The 17615-nt window shown below is 40.1% G+C and overlaps 1 protein-coding gene across 8 annotated transcripts in view; it reads right to left on the reverse strand.

The window, feature by feature from the left end:
• Nucleotides 1–17615, reverse strand: part of PRC1 (protein regulator of cytokinesis 1) — a 52873-nt gene that overhangs the window by 10819 nt on the left and 24439 nt on the right. For 3 of the 8 annotated variants that reach the window (XM_043514257.1, XM_043514254.1, XM_043514253.1), the window contains exons 3-10: nucleotides 17084–17206; nucleotides 11101–11334; nucleotides 10284–10454; nucleotides 9505–9654; nucleotides 6577–6724; nucleotides 4541–4683; nucleotides 2460–2555; nucleotides 923–1060 (exon numbers count right to left, since the gene is read on the reverse strand). In XM_043514257.1, coding sequence (XP_043370192.1) covers nucleotides 923–1060; nucleotides 2460–2555; nucleotides 4541–4683; nucleotides 6577–6724; nucleotides 9505–9654; nucleotides 10284–10454; nucleotides 11101–11334; nucleotides 17084–17206 — 1203 coding nt within the window. Of the gene's footprint in view, nucleotides 1–922; nucleotides 1061–2459; nucleotides 2556–4540; nucleotides 4684–6576; nucleotides 6725–9504; nucleotides 9655–10283; nucleotides 10455–11100; nucleotides 11335–17083; nucleotides 17423–17615 lie in introns of those variants that run through there. The other 5 variants (XM_038401909.2, XM_043514255.1, XM_043514259.1 and 2 more) reach the window with 3 other exon arrangements.

Genomic DNA, 17615 nt, shown 5'->3' on the forward strand with positions numbered 1-17615 from the left:
GCTGCTAGGCGCATTACTAACCAGTTTCGTGTTGGCAAATCAGCTCAGGCAATAAGGCATGTGACTGACTTCAATGAGAGAAGAGCTCTTGAAAATCCTACCCTAATTCTTCGCTTAGCAATTGGATCACATTCGTAAATGACTTGAACCCCTTAACAGCAGTTGATTACAAAGCTGCTGCACAGTTAAACACGGGGCTTTTCAAATAACCTTTTGGTCTGAAGCCAATCGGGTGGCAGCAGAAACTCCCAGTACCCTAGGGTCCACATTTCCCATCAAGAGATCTAAATTAAACATTCAAGGGTGCGAGGGCATGCATAATTTGTATTCTAACAGCACCAACAACATGCCATTCACACAGATATTTGCCTGTCACACTATATTTGGCTAGATGTTACCCCACCAAAGCCCCTCCATCATTTATTACTTCATGAAGGCCTTTGGAGATAGCCAGTATGAAGAATTATGTTAAAATTAACTGAAAGTACAGTAGAACCTCAGAGTTATGAACACCTCAGGAATGGAGATTGTAACTCTGAACAAAACGTTATGGTTATTCTTTCAAAAGTTTACAACGGAACGTTGACTTAATACAGCTTTGAAATTTTACTATGCAGAAGAAAAATGCTGCTTTTAACTATTTAAATGAAACAAGCACAGAAACAGTTTCCTTACCTTGTCAAATCTTAAAAAAAAATAAAAATAAACCTTTCCCTACATCTTTTTAGTAATTTACATTTATCACAGTACTGCAGAGTAGTGGAACTTTGTTAGTCTCTGCTGCTGGCTGATTGCATACTTCTGGTTCCAAATGAGGTGTGTGGTTGACCTGTCAGTTCATAACTCTGGTGTTCGTAATGCTGAGGTTCTACTGTAGTGTAGTACCAATCCCTTGTCTACTTTTAAGAAAAAACAAACTCACTCTCTCTTGTTCCTTTTTAAGTTTGTGCTGTTCCCACTGATTTGCCATGTAGTCCAGGAACCTTTGACCCTTGATCAGGAAGTTGCAGCCTTGTTCTTTTTCCCAGCTTTCAATGCTCCTTTTCAGTTCTTCTCCTAACTAAGTTTGCAAATGAAAAAAAGGTAGTTTGTGTATATTTCATTATCCATTTGAGTAGCTTAGGACAGTCAGCTTGAGGCCTGGTTAGTTTCAGAGAGGTAGAAACAGGTTCTTTCAGGTACTGCACTTGCTTAAAACTGTCAATTGGTAGTTTTACAATCACTACTATTTTAGAAGTATTTTTCTTTTCACCTGCTGTGTGGTATATACCTATATAATTATGTGCAACTGCCACACAGCAGTTGGAAAGAGAAATACTTCTAAAATAGTAGTGATTGTAAAACTAAAAATTGTCAGAAATTTAAGCAAGCACAGTACTGTTTAGTTTTGTTCAACTGAACAAAACTAAACAGATTTTTCTCAAATATTTTAATTATATTAATATTAGGTACTGCTTGTAGAACTAGATGCCTTGCATAATGACAGGTTTCAGAGTAGCAGCTGTGTTAGTCGGTATCCGTAAAAAGAAAAGGAGTACTTGTGGCACCATAGAGACAAACAAATTTATTAGAGCATAAGCTTTCATGAGCTACAGCTCACTTCATCCGATGAAGTGAGCTGTAGTTCACGAAAGCTTATGCTCTAATAAATTTGTTCGTCTCTAAGGTGCCACAAGTACTCCTTTTCTTTTTCTTGTAGAACCAGTAGGTGTAATACTCAAAAACATGCTGAATATATCCTTTTAAAGTATTTCAAGTCTTGCCTCACTGTGAGGCTAAAAGCACAGTTCCAGACCTTTTCATTTGCCTTATGTTATACTAGCTAAAAAAAAACACCAAGAAATTTGACGTGGAGAAAGACCTGGAAGCATTCAAGGTAAATGAAGGACTGGACATTGCCAGAGGGTGAATTTAGCTGCTGCATATCAGACAGACTGAGGATGAGCATCAGAAGTTTCAGTAGTTCAGGACAGATGTTTTACAAAGTGTTACCCAGCAAAGTGACATTTAATTGATATCCATCTTGACTCCTTGAACAGGCGTTTAGTATTGTGCAGGCAGTTTAACAGGTTGAAGGCTGACACTCCCTTGTAGGCTGCTGAGTGGGGTGTTATTTTAAAGCATCTAAAAAGGGGGACTAAGCATTGATTTAAAGTTTGTTCACACTTAAGTATGTTTAAGGGTGACCATCACCACAAAAGTGGATCAACATTATTAGAAGGAATTGTATTTAGTTCAGTTTCTATCCCTTAAGCATTAGAATTTCTGGAGTGTTATGGAAATCAGATCTATCACATGGCAAATGAACTGACTCAGCATCCAGCCTATTAAGAGAGAACTATAACAATAGTATATTATGTTCCATCAACTCAGACAAGTTTGCCTATATAGTATTGAAACGACTGAATTTTAACTCTTAATTTCAAGAATGCATACATGCCAGCTGTGGTAGGGCTTACCTTTGTTAACAGCTTGTGGATCTTTGAGCGTTCTCTCTCTTCTTTCAATAGAGTGCCACCTCTGTTAACTAATCTGTTCGGATTTGTGGATTTTTTCTGAACAAAATAAATTTATTGAAATGTGAACATATACTTAAAGCCTTTTTTTTCCCTTCCAGAATGGCAAAGGGCCTTCAGGAGCAACACCAAGTAGTAATAGAATTCATTACAGTTCATAGAATCATAGAATCATAGAATATCAGGGTTGGAAGGGACCCCAGAAGGTCATCTAGTCCAACCCCCTGCTCAAAGCAGGACCAAGTCCCAGTTAAATCATCCTAGCCAGGGCTTTGTCAAGCCTGACCTTAAAAACCTCTAAGGAAGGAGATTCTACCACCTCCCTAGGTAACGCATTCCAGTGTTTCACCACCCTCTTAGTGAAAAAGTTTTTCCTAATATCCAATCTAAACCTCCCCCATTGCAACTTGAGACCATTACTCCTCGTTCTGTCATCTGCTACCATTGAGAACAGTCTAGAGCCATCCTCTTTGAAACCCCCTTTCAGGTAGTTGAAAGCAGCTATCAAATCCCCCCTCATTCTTCTCTTCTGCAGACTAAACAATCCCAGCTCCCTCAGCCTCTCCTCATAAGTCATGTGCTCTAGACCCCTAATCATTTTCGTTGCCCTTCGTTGTACTCTTTCCAATTTATCCACATCCTTCCTGTAGTGTGGGGCCCAAAACTGGACACAGTACTCCAGATGAGGCCTCACCAGTGTCGAATAGAGGGGAACGATCACGTCCCTCGATCTGCTCGCTATGCCCCTACTTATACAACCCAAAATGCCATTGGCCTTCTTGGCAACAAGGGCACACTGCTGACTCATATCCAGCTTCTCGTCCACTGTCACCCCTAGGTCCTTTTCCGCAGAACTGCTGCCGAGCCATTCGGTCCCTAGTCTGTAGCGGTGCATTGGATTCTTCCATCCTAAGTGCAGGACCCTGCATTTATCCTTATTGAACCTCATTAGATTTCTTTTGGCCCAATCCTCCAATTTGTCTAGGTCCTTCTGTATCCTATCCCTCCCCTCCAGCGTATCTACCACTCCTCCCAGTTTAGTATCATCCGTTTAGAATCATCATCATTCTTTTGTTCCCAAAGAACAGACTATTCTGTACTTAATGCTAAGGAAGTTTCACTTATTCAATCCATTATTTCAGGAATGATCAGCAAAATAACTCCTTTCTCTGAAGAGACCATCAATGATGACTTGTAAGTCATCATTTATCTGCTACAAAAGAATGAAAGGTATTTCCTCAGCACTAAAACACAGTATTTACATGAACATGAGACAAGGATGCTTGGAAATTGTTCGAGCCCAGATGGCTGTAAATGGCAACAGGCTGCCTCACCGAGTCATAAGATAAAAATTAAAGGAGAAAAGGTCTTTTAATAGCAATATTAATTTACAGCACTTGCCCTCTTTGGAAAAAAAATTAAAGTATATTCAGCGTAATGAAGAAAGATTCTTAAGTGCCCCATGAAACAATTAAGATTTATCAAATTAGTTATTTGCAAAGAAGATGTGCTGACAACACTTCTAAACAGGTCTTGTAAAATTAAAACCCAAAATGCTTTAGATACCAACTTGCACTTGGAACAAATGTTGACATTTGTCAAATACTGACATGTCATCCAGCTTCCCTTAAGTTTAGCATGGATAAATAGGACCTACAACTGACATATCACTGGGGTTATTTTGATATTGTGAAGTCAAAAGGTAAATCTCACTAAGTAGAATGCTATCCCTCAAGATTGCCCATCTTTAATGGGAATTCTATTTAGACTCCCTCTGAAAGTTATTATGAACAGTCACTTTTGTAGCTATTCAGATTTTGTAAATTTACTTGACCCGATTTCCCAACCCCAATAGCCTTTTCCCCAACCCAACAGCCTTTTTCTGCTGGTGTTGTTTATCATTAGCCCACAGCTCTTTAGAAATTGTGTCCCATCGATTTAAGTTGCAGTACACAATTCTTCCACTTAGTGGCATCACTATCCTTGCTCAAGCAAAGCCGTAGAGTAAACTAATTTCCAGTAACTGGTACCTCCAACTCCATGAACTGTTTCCAGGTAGCTTTCCATTTAGCAATGCCATCATATAAAGCCTTGTTTTTCTCATAAAGGAGTTTCATTTTCATAACTTCCTCATCATGTTGGTTCAACAAATCTTCTGTAAAGTTATCTAGAGTTGAAAAAAATTAGTTTATTCATTATTTATGTATAACATATTTCTGCAAAGTTACTCACATACAAAATAGTTGTGATTTGAGCTTTTCAATACTAGCTGCATAGTGGACATCAAAGCTCTAGTAATTTAAGAAATAAGTAATTTAGTAATGCATTTAAGTGAATCCTTTAAGGATTTACCTAGCATAACTCTCCTGGTTTTGTTGCTAATCCAAAACCCTGCCAAGGTCTGTGACTCTAGGTCCAGTTCCAAGTAGCTCCTCCCTCCCCAGTAAATAGGATGTTTTAATTCCAAAAGTCCACTGTTTCAGGGCTATCCTGCTTTGCTGTTTTCCAACTGGTCAATGAAGATACAATCCCTAGCACCGCATCTGCTTGTTATAGTGAACTCTGGAGTAATATGGTTTATAAGACTAGAGTATGAAGACACTTATTCTGGTTGGTTTGGGGAAATACACTATTTAATAAATAGCCATCACTGAACATTTCCTTCATGTATAGAAAAAAAAAGATGGAGGGAAACCAGCTGATAAAATGGCTAATGGTACACAGCCACTATTCTAGGCAAATCTGGAGTAAAAGAAATTTACTAGTGCAAGGTCATACATTTAGGGACTAACAACAAGAATTTTTGCCATAAGTCGGGGACATATCAGTTGGAAATGACAGAGGAAAGACTTGGATGTATTGATCTATCTATCTATAGGTGCTGGACCTAGGGGTGCTGCACAGCCCCTGGCTTGAAGTGGTTTCCGTTATATACAGGGTTTACAGTTTGGTTCAAGGGCTCTCAGCACCCCCACTATAAAAATTTATCCAGCACTGCTTGGTCTATCACAAGAGGACTACAAGCTCCCAATGTGATGCAACCATGAAAAAGGCTAATGCAATCATAGGATGCATCATGCAAGGTATTTCCAGTAGAGATAGGGGAGTGTATTACCATTGAACAAGGCACTGGTGAGACTTCATCTGGAATACTGTGTGCAATTCTGGTCTCCCACGTTTAAGAAAGATTAATTCAAACTGAAACCGGTGCAGAGAAGAGCTACTAGGATGATCTGAGGAATGGAAAAACCTACCTTACAAATGGAAACTTAAGGATCTTGGCTTGTTTAGCCTAATAAAACAAAGTCTGAGGGTAAATATGATTGCTTGCTAAAGATGCATCAGAGGGATAAACACCAGATAGGGAAATAGTTATTTAAGTTAAGGGCCAATGTTGGCACTAGAACAAATGGATATAAACTGGCCATCAACAAGTTTAGGCTTGAAATTAGATGAAGGTTCCTAACCATCAGAGGAGGGAAGTCCTGTAAAAGCCTTTCAAGGGGGGTAGTGGGGCAAAAAAAACCTAACTTGTTTCAAGATTGAGTTTGATACTTTTATGGAGAGGATGGTATGGAGGAAGTTGCCTACAATGGCATATGGCCCATCTGTGACAGCTATTGGCAAATATCTCCAACAGGCAGAGATGGGATAGTCTCTGAATTAAGTCCCTGGTGTCTGGCTGGTGGGTCTCATCTACATGCTCAGGGTCTAACTAATCACCATATGTGGGGTTGAGAAGGAATTTTTCCTCAGATCAGATTGGCAGCAACCCGCAGGATTTTTTGCCTTCCTCTGCAGCATGGGTCACTTGCTGGTTTGAACTAGAGTAAATGGTGGATTCTCTGTAACTTGAAGTCTTTAAATCATGATTTGAGGACTTAAGTAACTTGCCAGAAGTTACAGGGCTATTACAGAAGTGGGTGGATAAGGTTCTGTGCCCTGCAATATGCAAGAGGTCAGACTAGATGATCATGATAGTCCATTCTGGCCTTCAAGTCTATACCAATCAATCCTTGCACATGAAATGGAAGAGTGGCAGGTCAGAGTGAAGATTTACCATCATAATATGGATGAAAGGCTGATCTCTGTTCTGTGCTATACAAACATTTTTCCCAGTAAAGGTCAAGCTCCTGTCTGACTTTTCCAATCACTCCCTTCAAGTTTTCTTTCTTCAGTTCTTCCAGACGCAGCAGCTCTTCTTCCCACTATAAAGTTATTTAAAATACATTGAAATGTATATGTAATGTAATACATTGCATTAAGGCCAACAATGCATCTTCTTAACGTTCCTAGCTCTCTTACTCATAGGATAGCTTCATGTTGTTTATCTTAATATATCACCAGCACAGCCTTTGAGCCTTTAGTGTTCTGGAAACTATTGTAGTACATGGGAGTATAGTGATTAGCAATACACTTATCAAGTTAAAAGAAAAATAAAATAGCCTTATAAAGTCAGTGTTGCAGAAAGAACGTGAATGGCTAAAATAGGACAAACTTGAAATAGTAATCAAGTTCAGGCAAGTGTCTACACCCAGTCAGTCAAGTGGGTTTTGTCACATGGTTTTGTCACATCAACAGGCAGAGGCCATAGAGCTTTGGTGACGTGAGGCATTAATTACTGGACTGCTTGAAACATACTAAACAAGAATCTCTTAGTAGGTACAAAGAAAAGGAGTACTTGTGGCACCTTAGAGACTAACAAATTTATTTGAGCATAAGCTTTCATGAGCTACAGCTCACTTCATGGGATGCATTCAGTGGAAAATACAGTGGGGAGATTTATATACATAGAGAACATGAAACAATGGGTGTTACCATGCACACTGTAACGAGAGTGATCACTTAAGGTGAGCTATTACCAGCAGGAGAGTGGTGGGGAGGGAAAAACATTTGTAATGATAATCAAGGTGGGCCATTTCCAGCAGTTGACAAGAATGTCTGAGGAACATTGGGGGGTGGGGGTGGGGGAATAAACAAGGAAAAATAGTTTTACTTTGAGCACAAATGAGGTAAAAGTTACTCTCTCCAATATCTACCTAAACTAAGACTCCTAGAGAAGCACTTACATTATTAGAGGGGGGCATGGACTGTAGAGAGTTACCAGGTAAAGGCATTACCAGGTCTAAAATTATCCTGACCCAAGTAGGCTCTTAAGAGGGGAGCCACTGGTTTAGCTGCAACTCTTCCTGCTCTAGTTATTACATCGCTCTAGCAGAGTTAAGTACTCTGAATATATGGGAGGATTAATATTGGAGCCTTGTTGCCATGTCTTTGACAAGTTAGCATTGCCAATAATCTGGTCCTTGTTGGTTCATAGAGCTAGACTTCCTGCTAAAGACATCTAGTTCTCTTGACACACAACTTGTATTGCTTACAATTAACATTTGGTGCTTTTTTGATGTAACAAGAGATTCGTGGAAAGAGTCACTGACCAAGATTTTTGGCCTCTTGAGGTATTTGCACTTTGAATTTGACATTAGAGCAATTTAATTGTCCAGGACCAAGAACTCCATCAACCTCTGCTGCCTACAGATTGTACAAGGAGTGGCACACACACTTCTTAAACAGAGCTTTCAGGTTTCCTCCCAGTGTGATTTAGATTTCTCTGCATTTGCCCTGATGCAGTCTGAATGCTGTTTTAAATATTTCACTGCTCACTAGAATGTGTTCTGATTTGTGTGCCCAAAGTTAGACGTAAGTGGCCTGATTTCCTGAAGTACTGACACCAGCTTCCATTTTAATAAAAAGCTTCTACCAATCAAATGGGTCAGTTTGCACAACAGGGTCTTGACCTGGTTGAGGCCCTGGGTTATAACTGAAGTTTAAGCATACAAATTGAGTAAGATTACTTTCCAGAGACATTTTTCTCCTGCCTCGGTTTCTGCCTCCAGAAGAAAGTGATGCCCTCTTTGAATTCAAGATACCCATTGGCCCTATGGCTAGCTACTTAATTTCTATTCAGAGAACACTTACCACCCCAAAAACACTTGTTTAACATTTATGCAACATCCAGGGTTTTGATTATGTGATCCCCCCCACCACTCAAGGTCTTAATAGCATTAGCTGTTACAAAAACTGACACAGGATTTCAAGATTCAACTAATCGTCAGTACAGCCCAATATATCCTGAATGAGCTATCACACACTAAACTAAACAGCTTGCGATGCCTGGTGAGCACTCTGACAAGGCAAGGCATCACCCACATTTAGGCACTCAAGGGTGGGATTTTTAAAACCACTTATGTGAGTGAGATTTGTGTTTTAAGTCACTTCAAAGTGATGAGTATAGCTTGTTGAAATATATGTCATCTTTTTTAACTTGGAGAAGTTCAATATATCAGAAAGTGGTGCAGACTATAAACATAGCATGGGCTTTTATTCCCCTATTTCGTGTTCAAGTTTGCGTTCACACTGTGGATTTGTCTTTTTCAGCATATAAACATTTTGAGTATGAAACATCTTGGCAGAAATAATCAATGTACAATCTGAAATTCTATCACCAACTAAGAAACCAATAATACAAGACATATGTTTAGCAATTTAAGCCCATAAAGTGGTAAAATAGTGAAGGAGTACTAACAGGTAAATTAACCTAATTTAAAAAAAAAAATATCTTGTTTTAAATCATGATTTTTATCCACCCTGTCTAGAAATTGAACCAATAACTGCAAGGAACTCTAAAACTGAAGGGCAACTAAGTCATGCACAGGTGTTGCTCACTTCAGAAGACAGAGTTTCAACCTCAAATTGAAAGCTACAGTAGTACAAGTTCAATTGCCAGCAAAAATACCACTTTAAGGGGAATCTGAATATACATAAGGGTTTGCCTTAACTCAGAGTGAGTTCTCAATGTAAGCCTTGCATTTCTTATGTAGTTGGATTTTGTGACAAAACTTGTCTATTTAAAGAAAAACCTAAAATAGTTTCTGTAAGAAGAAAGGCAGGGGAAGTAGTTTGATGAAAAATATGCAAGGTATTGTCTTACCATGGTAACTTCTTGAGTAATGGAGCCTTTAATATTCATTTTACATTGTTCCTGCTTCTCTACTGGCCAGTGCAGTCTATTCCACAGAAGTCGTACCTTCTCCTTGAGAGCCTCCCGTGTTGAGATTACAGATTCTTTCTTCAGCTGCAACTACAAGGCACATAGTACGACAGCATGAGGTAAACTTACTTCAGAGAGGATAGCACCTTAATGTAGAAGAATGCTGAGTAATTACAGTATAATAGCAAGGTGAACCAACCCACAATGGAAGAGAAATAATGTACACGCTCAAGTAAAGATGTGGAAAAAGGAAGAAGGCTTGTTCTTACAGCATTGCAGTGAGGACACTGAGTTTGTGGGATCTGTACAGTTAAGTATAAGTCACTATTTTGATGCAAGCTTATACTCTTTAACACAAATATTATTGTAATGTCCAAAGGTCTAGTTCATTCCTGATGGAAGCCGTTAGAAAGACATCTTTAAATCATCAATACAAGCAGAAATCAAGAGTTGCCAGTAACACTGCAAATTATCATCACTTGACATTAATAATAGCAACTGCCACTCAGAGTTTATGGTACATTGTGGAAACGGTCATATCCCTTCCCTTCTGGCTGATTCTTATCAGGACATGCCTGAAGACTGAATTTTATGATATTAAATGAATTTATTGCTGGTGAAGCGTTAGATGCTTATGCAGCCTAATTATAGGTGTCAGTGTTACATGTGATCGTTAAGAGCAGTTCCTATATCTTCTCTTAGTCACTTAAAAATCTAACCTTATTAACAAGTTTTTGAAGAGCTTCAATGTTCTTACTGGCAAGACAAAAAGGTTCCTCATCATCAGAAAGCGCCTCTTTTTCAAGAGTAGAATCAGGTGTATGCCCAATCTCTTCATTATACTGCCTGATTTCATTTCTTAGTTTGAGAAAAACTTCCAGACATTGTTTCTATTGAAAAATTAAAAACAATCATTTTATATACAATTGTTTAGAATATTGTCTCATACTGAGGCTCTGTAGATTAAGGTACCATGTCAAGGCAATAGCAAAGGTAGTATGATTTTGCTAGTTCAGGTCACTCCATTTTCTGAGTATGGATTGATAGCTTTGTAACTATAGTATACAAAAACTATCTAAAACTTAAAAGTACTGCACAGAAGCTGAAGTGTACGCCATCATCCAAGTACTATCTGCTAATCACAAAGGGAGAAAAGGGAATTCAGTTCATGGGAACAGCATTTAAAATTTTATTCTTAGACAGTGTGAAGTTGTACTTCATACAAACATTTTAAAATTTCATCACTATTATTTTCCATAATAACTTTTAAAGAACTCCTTAAACAGGGTGAGATGTCTCAGCTATATAATGCCTTTAAATATACATGGATAATTAGGCCATAATATGATTTAATTAAACTAGATTACAAATCAGTATTAAACTAAGTAGTATTAGCTACACTCAGCTATCAGAGGACATTGCAACTAGCATTCTTTTCCAGTTAAAATGCAGAGGTGGAAAACACTTCCCTCTACAGCCCCAAATCACATTCTATTTATTGGATTTTTTTTTTTAAAAAAAAAAATCATCACATACCTTCTCATCTGAACGCATCCGAACATGTTCCTTTAACTCTTCCAGCTGTGAACGACTCGGAATGCTGCCAGTAGGTATATAGTAAGGGGTGGCAAAAAGCTCAGCACAGAGCTTTTCATCTTGCTGCTGAAGTTGCTTCAATTCTTCCAGCCTCTCATTTTTTTCTTTGAGTGTAGCGTCTAATGCCAGTCGTAGATCTTTCTCCATCTGAAGGATGGATATACCCTCTTCAGCCTGTGGAGTTTTTGAAGCATGTTTTGTAATCGTAAGGATACATAATGCCTTGCAATATTTGGTTGTGACTTGGCATCAAGAAAAGTAGTCAGGTACAATCAATGTGTGATGGACCAAAACTTCAGTGTGTGCAACTAGAAGGGAAAGAGACCTGTACTTCTGTTCGCTGAAGTTACTTACCTTCTCACGTTCTCATTCTTGGGATCTTAGTTGTTTCACCTAAGACTGATAAAATTCCCATAGCTCAGAAGTTTAACCCTTAGGGCAGCTATATAGACAGTGAGACATCCCCTACCCCATTTTCTCCCCTACTTACAGACCATCACATAGCTAGGCCCATCCCCACAAGTATAAAAAGACACCTTCCAAAATTCCAGTCAATTCCTTTGACTGAGCAGGAGACAAATCTCCAAGGATAAGCCAATTCAATATGATCACTACAATATTGTGTGTCAGAGAAGAATGGACAAGGTGAAAGAGGAAACATCTAGAAAAGTGTTAAAAATCCAAACTGAGGAGAAGTAGCAGGTACATGAGAAACCCACAACATATGATCAGAGGGAAATTACAGGCAAGTTTTCAATTCTTTAAGAGAACACCCGGTGTGCAGAATTTTCACTCGTTAGTACAATAAATCTCAAGGGATATTGCAGAAGAAAACAGCACAACTACAGTGAGGAGCAACAGGGCCAATAGTATAAGCAGGTTTGTTTGTTTTTTTTAAACTAGAGTTAATATATAATGAGTTTCAGAGTAGCAGCCGTGTTAGTCTGTATTCGCAAAAAGAAAAGGAGTACTTGTGGCACCTTAGAGACTAACAAATTTATTAGAGCATAAGCTTTCGTGAGCTACAGCTCACTTCATCGGATGCATTTGGTGGAAAAAACAGAGGGGAGATTGATATACACACGCAGAGAACATGAAACAATGGGTTTATCATACACACTGTAAGGAGAGTGATCACTTAAGATAAGCCATCACCAGCAGCGGGGTGGGGGGGAGAGAGGAAAACCTTTCATGGTGACAAGCAAGGTAGGCTATTTCTAGCAGTTAACAAGAATATCTGAGGAACAGTGGGGGGTGGGGTGGGGTGGGGTGGGGTGGAGAAATAACATGGGGAAATAGTTTTACTTTGTGTAATGACTCATCCATTCCCAGTCTCTATTCAAGCCTAAATTAATTGTATCCAGTTTGCAAATTAATTCCAATTCAGCAGTCTCTCATTGGAGTCTGTTTTTGAAACTTTTTTATTCTATCTGTTACCCAAGATCCATAAACCTGGAAATCCTGGACGCCCCATCATCTCAGGCATTGGCACCCTGACAGCAGGATTGTCTGGCTATGTAGACTCCCTCCTCAGGCCCTACATTACCAGCACTCCCAGCTATCTTCGAGACACCACTGACTTCCTGAGGAAACTACAGTCCATTGGTGATCTTCCTAAAAACACCATCCTAGGCACTATGGATGTAGAAGCCCTCTACACCAACATTCCACACAAAGATGGTCTACAAGCCGTCAGGAACAGTATCCCTGATAGTGTCACGGCTAACCTGGTGGCTGAACTTCGTGACTTTGTCCTCACCCATAACTATTTCACATTTGGGGACAATGTATACCTTCAAATCAGCGGCACTGCTACGGGTACCCGCATGGCCCCACAGGATGCCAACATTTTTATGGCTGACTTAAAACAACGCTTCCTCAGCTCTCCTCCCCTAATGCCCCTACTCTACTTGTGCTACATTGATGACATCTTCATCATCTGGACCATGGAAAAGAAGCTCTTGAGGAATTCCACCATGATTTCAACAATTTCCATCGCACCATCAACCTCAGCCTGGACCAGTCCACACAAGAGATCCACTTCCTGGACACTACGGTGCTAATAAGCGATGGTCACATAAACACCACCCTATATCGGAAACCTACTGACTGCTATTCGTACCTACATGCCTCTAGCTTTCATCCAGATCATACCACACGATCCATTGTCTACAGCCAAGCTCTATGATATAACCGCATTTGCTCCAACCCTTCAGACAGAGACAAACACCTACAAGGTCTCTATCCTGCATTCCTACAACCACAATACCCACCTGCTGAAGTGAAGAAACAGATTGACAGAGCCAGAAGAGTACCCAGAAGTCACTTACTACAGGACAGGCCCAACAAAGAAAATAACAGAACGCCACTAGCCATCACCTTCAGCCCACAACTAAAACCTCTCCAACGCATCATCAAGGATCTACAACCTATCCTGAAGGACGACCCATCACTCTCACAGATCTTAGGAGACAGGCCAGTCCTTGCTTACAGACAGCCCCCCAATCTGAAGCAAATACTCACCAGCAACCACACACCACACAACAGAACCACTAACCCAGGAACCTATCCTTGCAACAAAGCCCGTTGCCAACTCTGTCCACATATCTATTCAGGGGATACCATCATAGGGCCTAATCACATCAGCCACACTATCAGAGGCTCGTTCACCTGCGCATCTACCAATGTGATATATGCCATCATGTGCCAGCAATGCCCCTCTGCCATGTACATTGGCCAAACTGGACAGTCTCTACGTAAAAGAATGAATGGACACAAATCAGACGTCAAGAATTATAACATTCAAAAACCAGTTGGAGAACACTTCAATCTCTCTGGTCACTCGATTACAGACCTAAGTGGCTATCCTTCAACAAAAAAGCTTCAAAAACAGACTCCAACGAGAGACTGCTGAATTGGAATTAATTTGCAAACTGGATACAATTAACTTAGGCTTGAATAGAGACTGGGAATGGATGAGTCATTACACAAAGTAAAACTATTTCCCCATGTTATTTCTCCCCCCCACCCCACCCCCCAATGTTCCTCAGATATTCTTGTTAACTGCTGGAAATAGCCTACCTTGCTTGTCACCATGAAAGGTTTTCCTCCTCCCCCCCCCCCCCCCCCCGCTGCTGGTGATGGCTTATCTTAAGTGATCACTCTCCTTACAGTGTGTATGATAAACCCATTGTTTCATGTTCTCTCTGTGTGTATATCAATCTCCCCTCTGTTTTTTCCACCAAATGCATCCGATGAAGTGAGCTGTAGCTCACGAAAGCTTATGCTCTAATAAATTTGTTAGTCTCTAAGGTGCCACAAGTACTCCTTTTCTTTATATAATGAGTATACGTATACCTGATCCAAACTTTCAAGACCTCTCAATTTTCAAGCACAATGAGCCCACTTCTAAGAGTAAACACTCCGTCAAAAGTCAGTCAACTGAGAATAAGGACCATCCAATTAAAAAGCTTCTGGTTAGAAGATTTTGGCCATCTAACCCTGGGAACAAGTTCTGGAGTGCAAGGATTCCTATACAGAGAATCAATCCAAGCAACAGCACTGTGTGAATGTGAAAGGAGGGGAGCCTGTAAACTGTTTGGCAAGTGTGTGATGGAAATATTCCTAAAGCAAGCTATGCACTCTTATCTCCAATCTAGCAAGCCTTGATTGACATGGATTTGTAGTTTCGGGCCAACCAGGTCAAAGGAGTGTGAAACAGACACACACTTTGCCATGGTCTTTTGGTAACTGAATTAACCAGCAAATTGGTATGAAAACCTTATGCACTGGGTGGACTTTAGGGGCTTTAGTGTGGTCTAAGTAGACGTTCAAGGATTTTAACAAAGCATATGGAGGTAAGTCTTCCAGGATGGAGATGTAAGCTGTGACAAGTTGGGGATATATGTCTGTGTCAAATTTTGAAACCCATTTTGTTTGGTGAACCTCATTTTGTTTCAGGGGGTCTATTTTATGCTGCAACCTCCTTTATGGATTAGAGCATTTTGTAACAGGGCAGACACTCTGACAGAGCCTTAAAGGGCAGTCAACATTCAAAGGCTCTCTCCAACTGCAACAATGGATTTTCAAATGGTACAGCCATTGACTTTGACACTGCACAGAAGCCAGTGGGGCGTGGAAGGTAGGCTGAGACTTGGAACTCCCCTACCAAAGCATATGGGCAAAATGGGGACAATGACTATTAGAGAAGCACTCCTCTTAAAACAAAGTGGCCAGACAACCAGTATGTGCAAGATGACCAGATTAAGGTAGACAGGCAGAGCTTCTTAGCCCTAACCTAGGATTCACAGGAGTAGCAAGATCAGACAAGGAAGGAAGGGAGGTGGTGGCGGTGGCTATGTTCAAATTTGTGTTTTTCAAAAAATCTAACACTAGCATGCTTTAAAAAGGTCACACAGGAATTTCTTAAACAGATACCTAAGCCTGTGTTTTTTGGCACATTATCTCTGAAGCCACAGTTGTGGAGCTTGCAGGACTCCAGCGAAAAAGTGTCTAAGCAATTGGTGGCCCAGGAGAGCTGAGGTACTATTTTGGGATCTAAGGTGGCCAAACTCTGGTGTCCCACTGCCTAAGAAGAATGTCAAACATTGGGTCTGCACCTGGGAGTTGCCTGAAACCCCCAGAGCTAGGAAAAGGGACCAATCATTTGGGTCTAGCAGTTGGGTCCATTCACAAGACTGATGGCCATTCAGAGCTACACTGGGCCAGACTGTGACACAGGCATGGAACACTCTGGGCAGAACAGCATCACTAATGCAGAACTCCTTTCCGAACTGAATCTGCACCACCACATTTTACTTAAGACTTGATTTAAATCAGATTAGTCACTGAGAGCACACACCACTGCTACCAGGAAAATGACTTCTCATCTAAGAAACAAGCTTATGTGGACCAAGGAACTCAAAGGCAACTTTATCAAGTTTGTCAGGACCAATGTCCCATGTCGCAGGGGGCTTACTGCAAGGTTACACAAGGATTAAGCTCCATGTGTACCAGACAACATGGAATTCCGGAGACTGGTCTTCCTTGGACAAAGTCATGACAGCTCACAATGGTTGCTGAACATAGCAGATAGAGATCATGTTTAAGTTATACTAAAGACAAGAGAAGGAAGTAGTCTAATATTTTTTGTGCAAGACAAGTGAACAGGTTTGAGGTTATGAAACATGTCCCAGTTTCCTCTCCGGCTTTCCCTGCCCCTCATATTCCTTTATTCCTCACAGGGCTCCTCTCTACTGCTGAAACAGGAGGGAGGGGCTGCAATCATTCCTGATGTCAATGGAGTATCCTTCCTACCGGGATCAATAGGAGGCAGTGGTCATATTTGCCGAAGGCTTCGTAAGGTTCCGCATTTTCCTACTATAGCAAAATGGCAACCATTTTAACTGATGTGGCCTGAGCTCTCACAGTAGCTCTCTCTTCAGATCACAGTAGCAGTCATTTTTCAATAGGCAATTCATGAATTTCTCTGAAGGGAGAGATTTGATGGCCTCTGCTGCTAGATTAACTGTTTGTTAATATAAACAGCAAAGTGACCCTTACTCTAGTATTTTTCTATAAACTACTTGTTTTAGCAGATGTGCTCAGGATTGATCCCTATAGATCCATACTTTTAAAAGCAAATTATAATAAAGGAGATATTCTGCTAGAGACCAACTTTAGATTTCTTATGAAAACTGTATGGTGGGGTGGGGGGGAGACAAACAACAAAAGGAAAAAGAAAAAACCCAAAACTTATATAGAAAATTCAAAGAGCATAAATATTAACATTCAAATTTTACATCAAAAGACAACATACATGGGAACATTTAATCCATATTTGAACAGTTTCAAACAGCAAATTTAACCTTGGAGTCAACTAGTAGATTGTGTGTCAGGCATAATAAACCTAGACCCATCTTACCAGGTAGGGATCCATGGACAGTTCATTTCTCAGAGACGTCAATTCCTTTTTACGGCGTTCAATGCTGCTTTCGATTCTTTCCTTTAACTGGCATTCCTCTGTAATCATTTCATTCAACAGATCCTGCCCAGGAAAGGGTACAAAATAATTATTAATAACTTGGATAGATCTAACATACTTCACAGTAACCAAGCCCAACACTGGGCCCAGCATTAAACTATCAATATAATTTGTAAATTGCTGTACAACTTCTGGTTAATGTTATGAGGTTGCCACTATGAAAACTGCAGTATCATGAAATGCCTCTATTTCCATTTATCCACCATCGCTGACAGGACTTGTATCAGGAACACACCAGACTAAGGGTTTGTCTACATTACAGGGACTTCAGCAGCATAGCTTTGGCACCATAGCTATGCAACACTAACCCTGTAGCATAGATAAAAACTGTGTCTAACAATGGAAGTTTTTCCTATTGCTGTAGGTAATACACCTCCCTAAGTGGTGGTAGCTACGTCAACTGAATTATTCG

The sequence above is a fragment of the Dermochelys coriacea genome, chromosome 5 (assembly GCF_009764565.3).
Source record: "Dermochelys coriacea isolate rDerCor1 chromosome 5, rDerCor1.pri.v4, whole genome shotgun sequence".
NCBI lineage: Eukaryota > Metazoa > Chordata > Testudines > Dermochelyidae > Dermochelys > Dermochelys coriacea.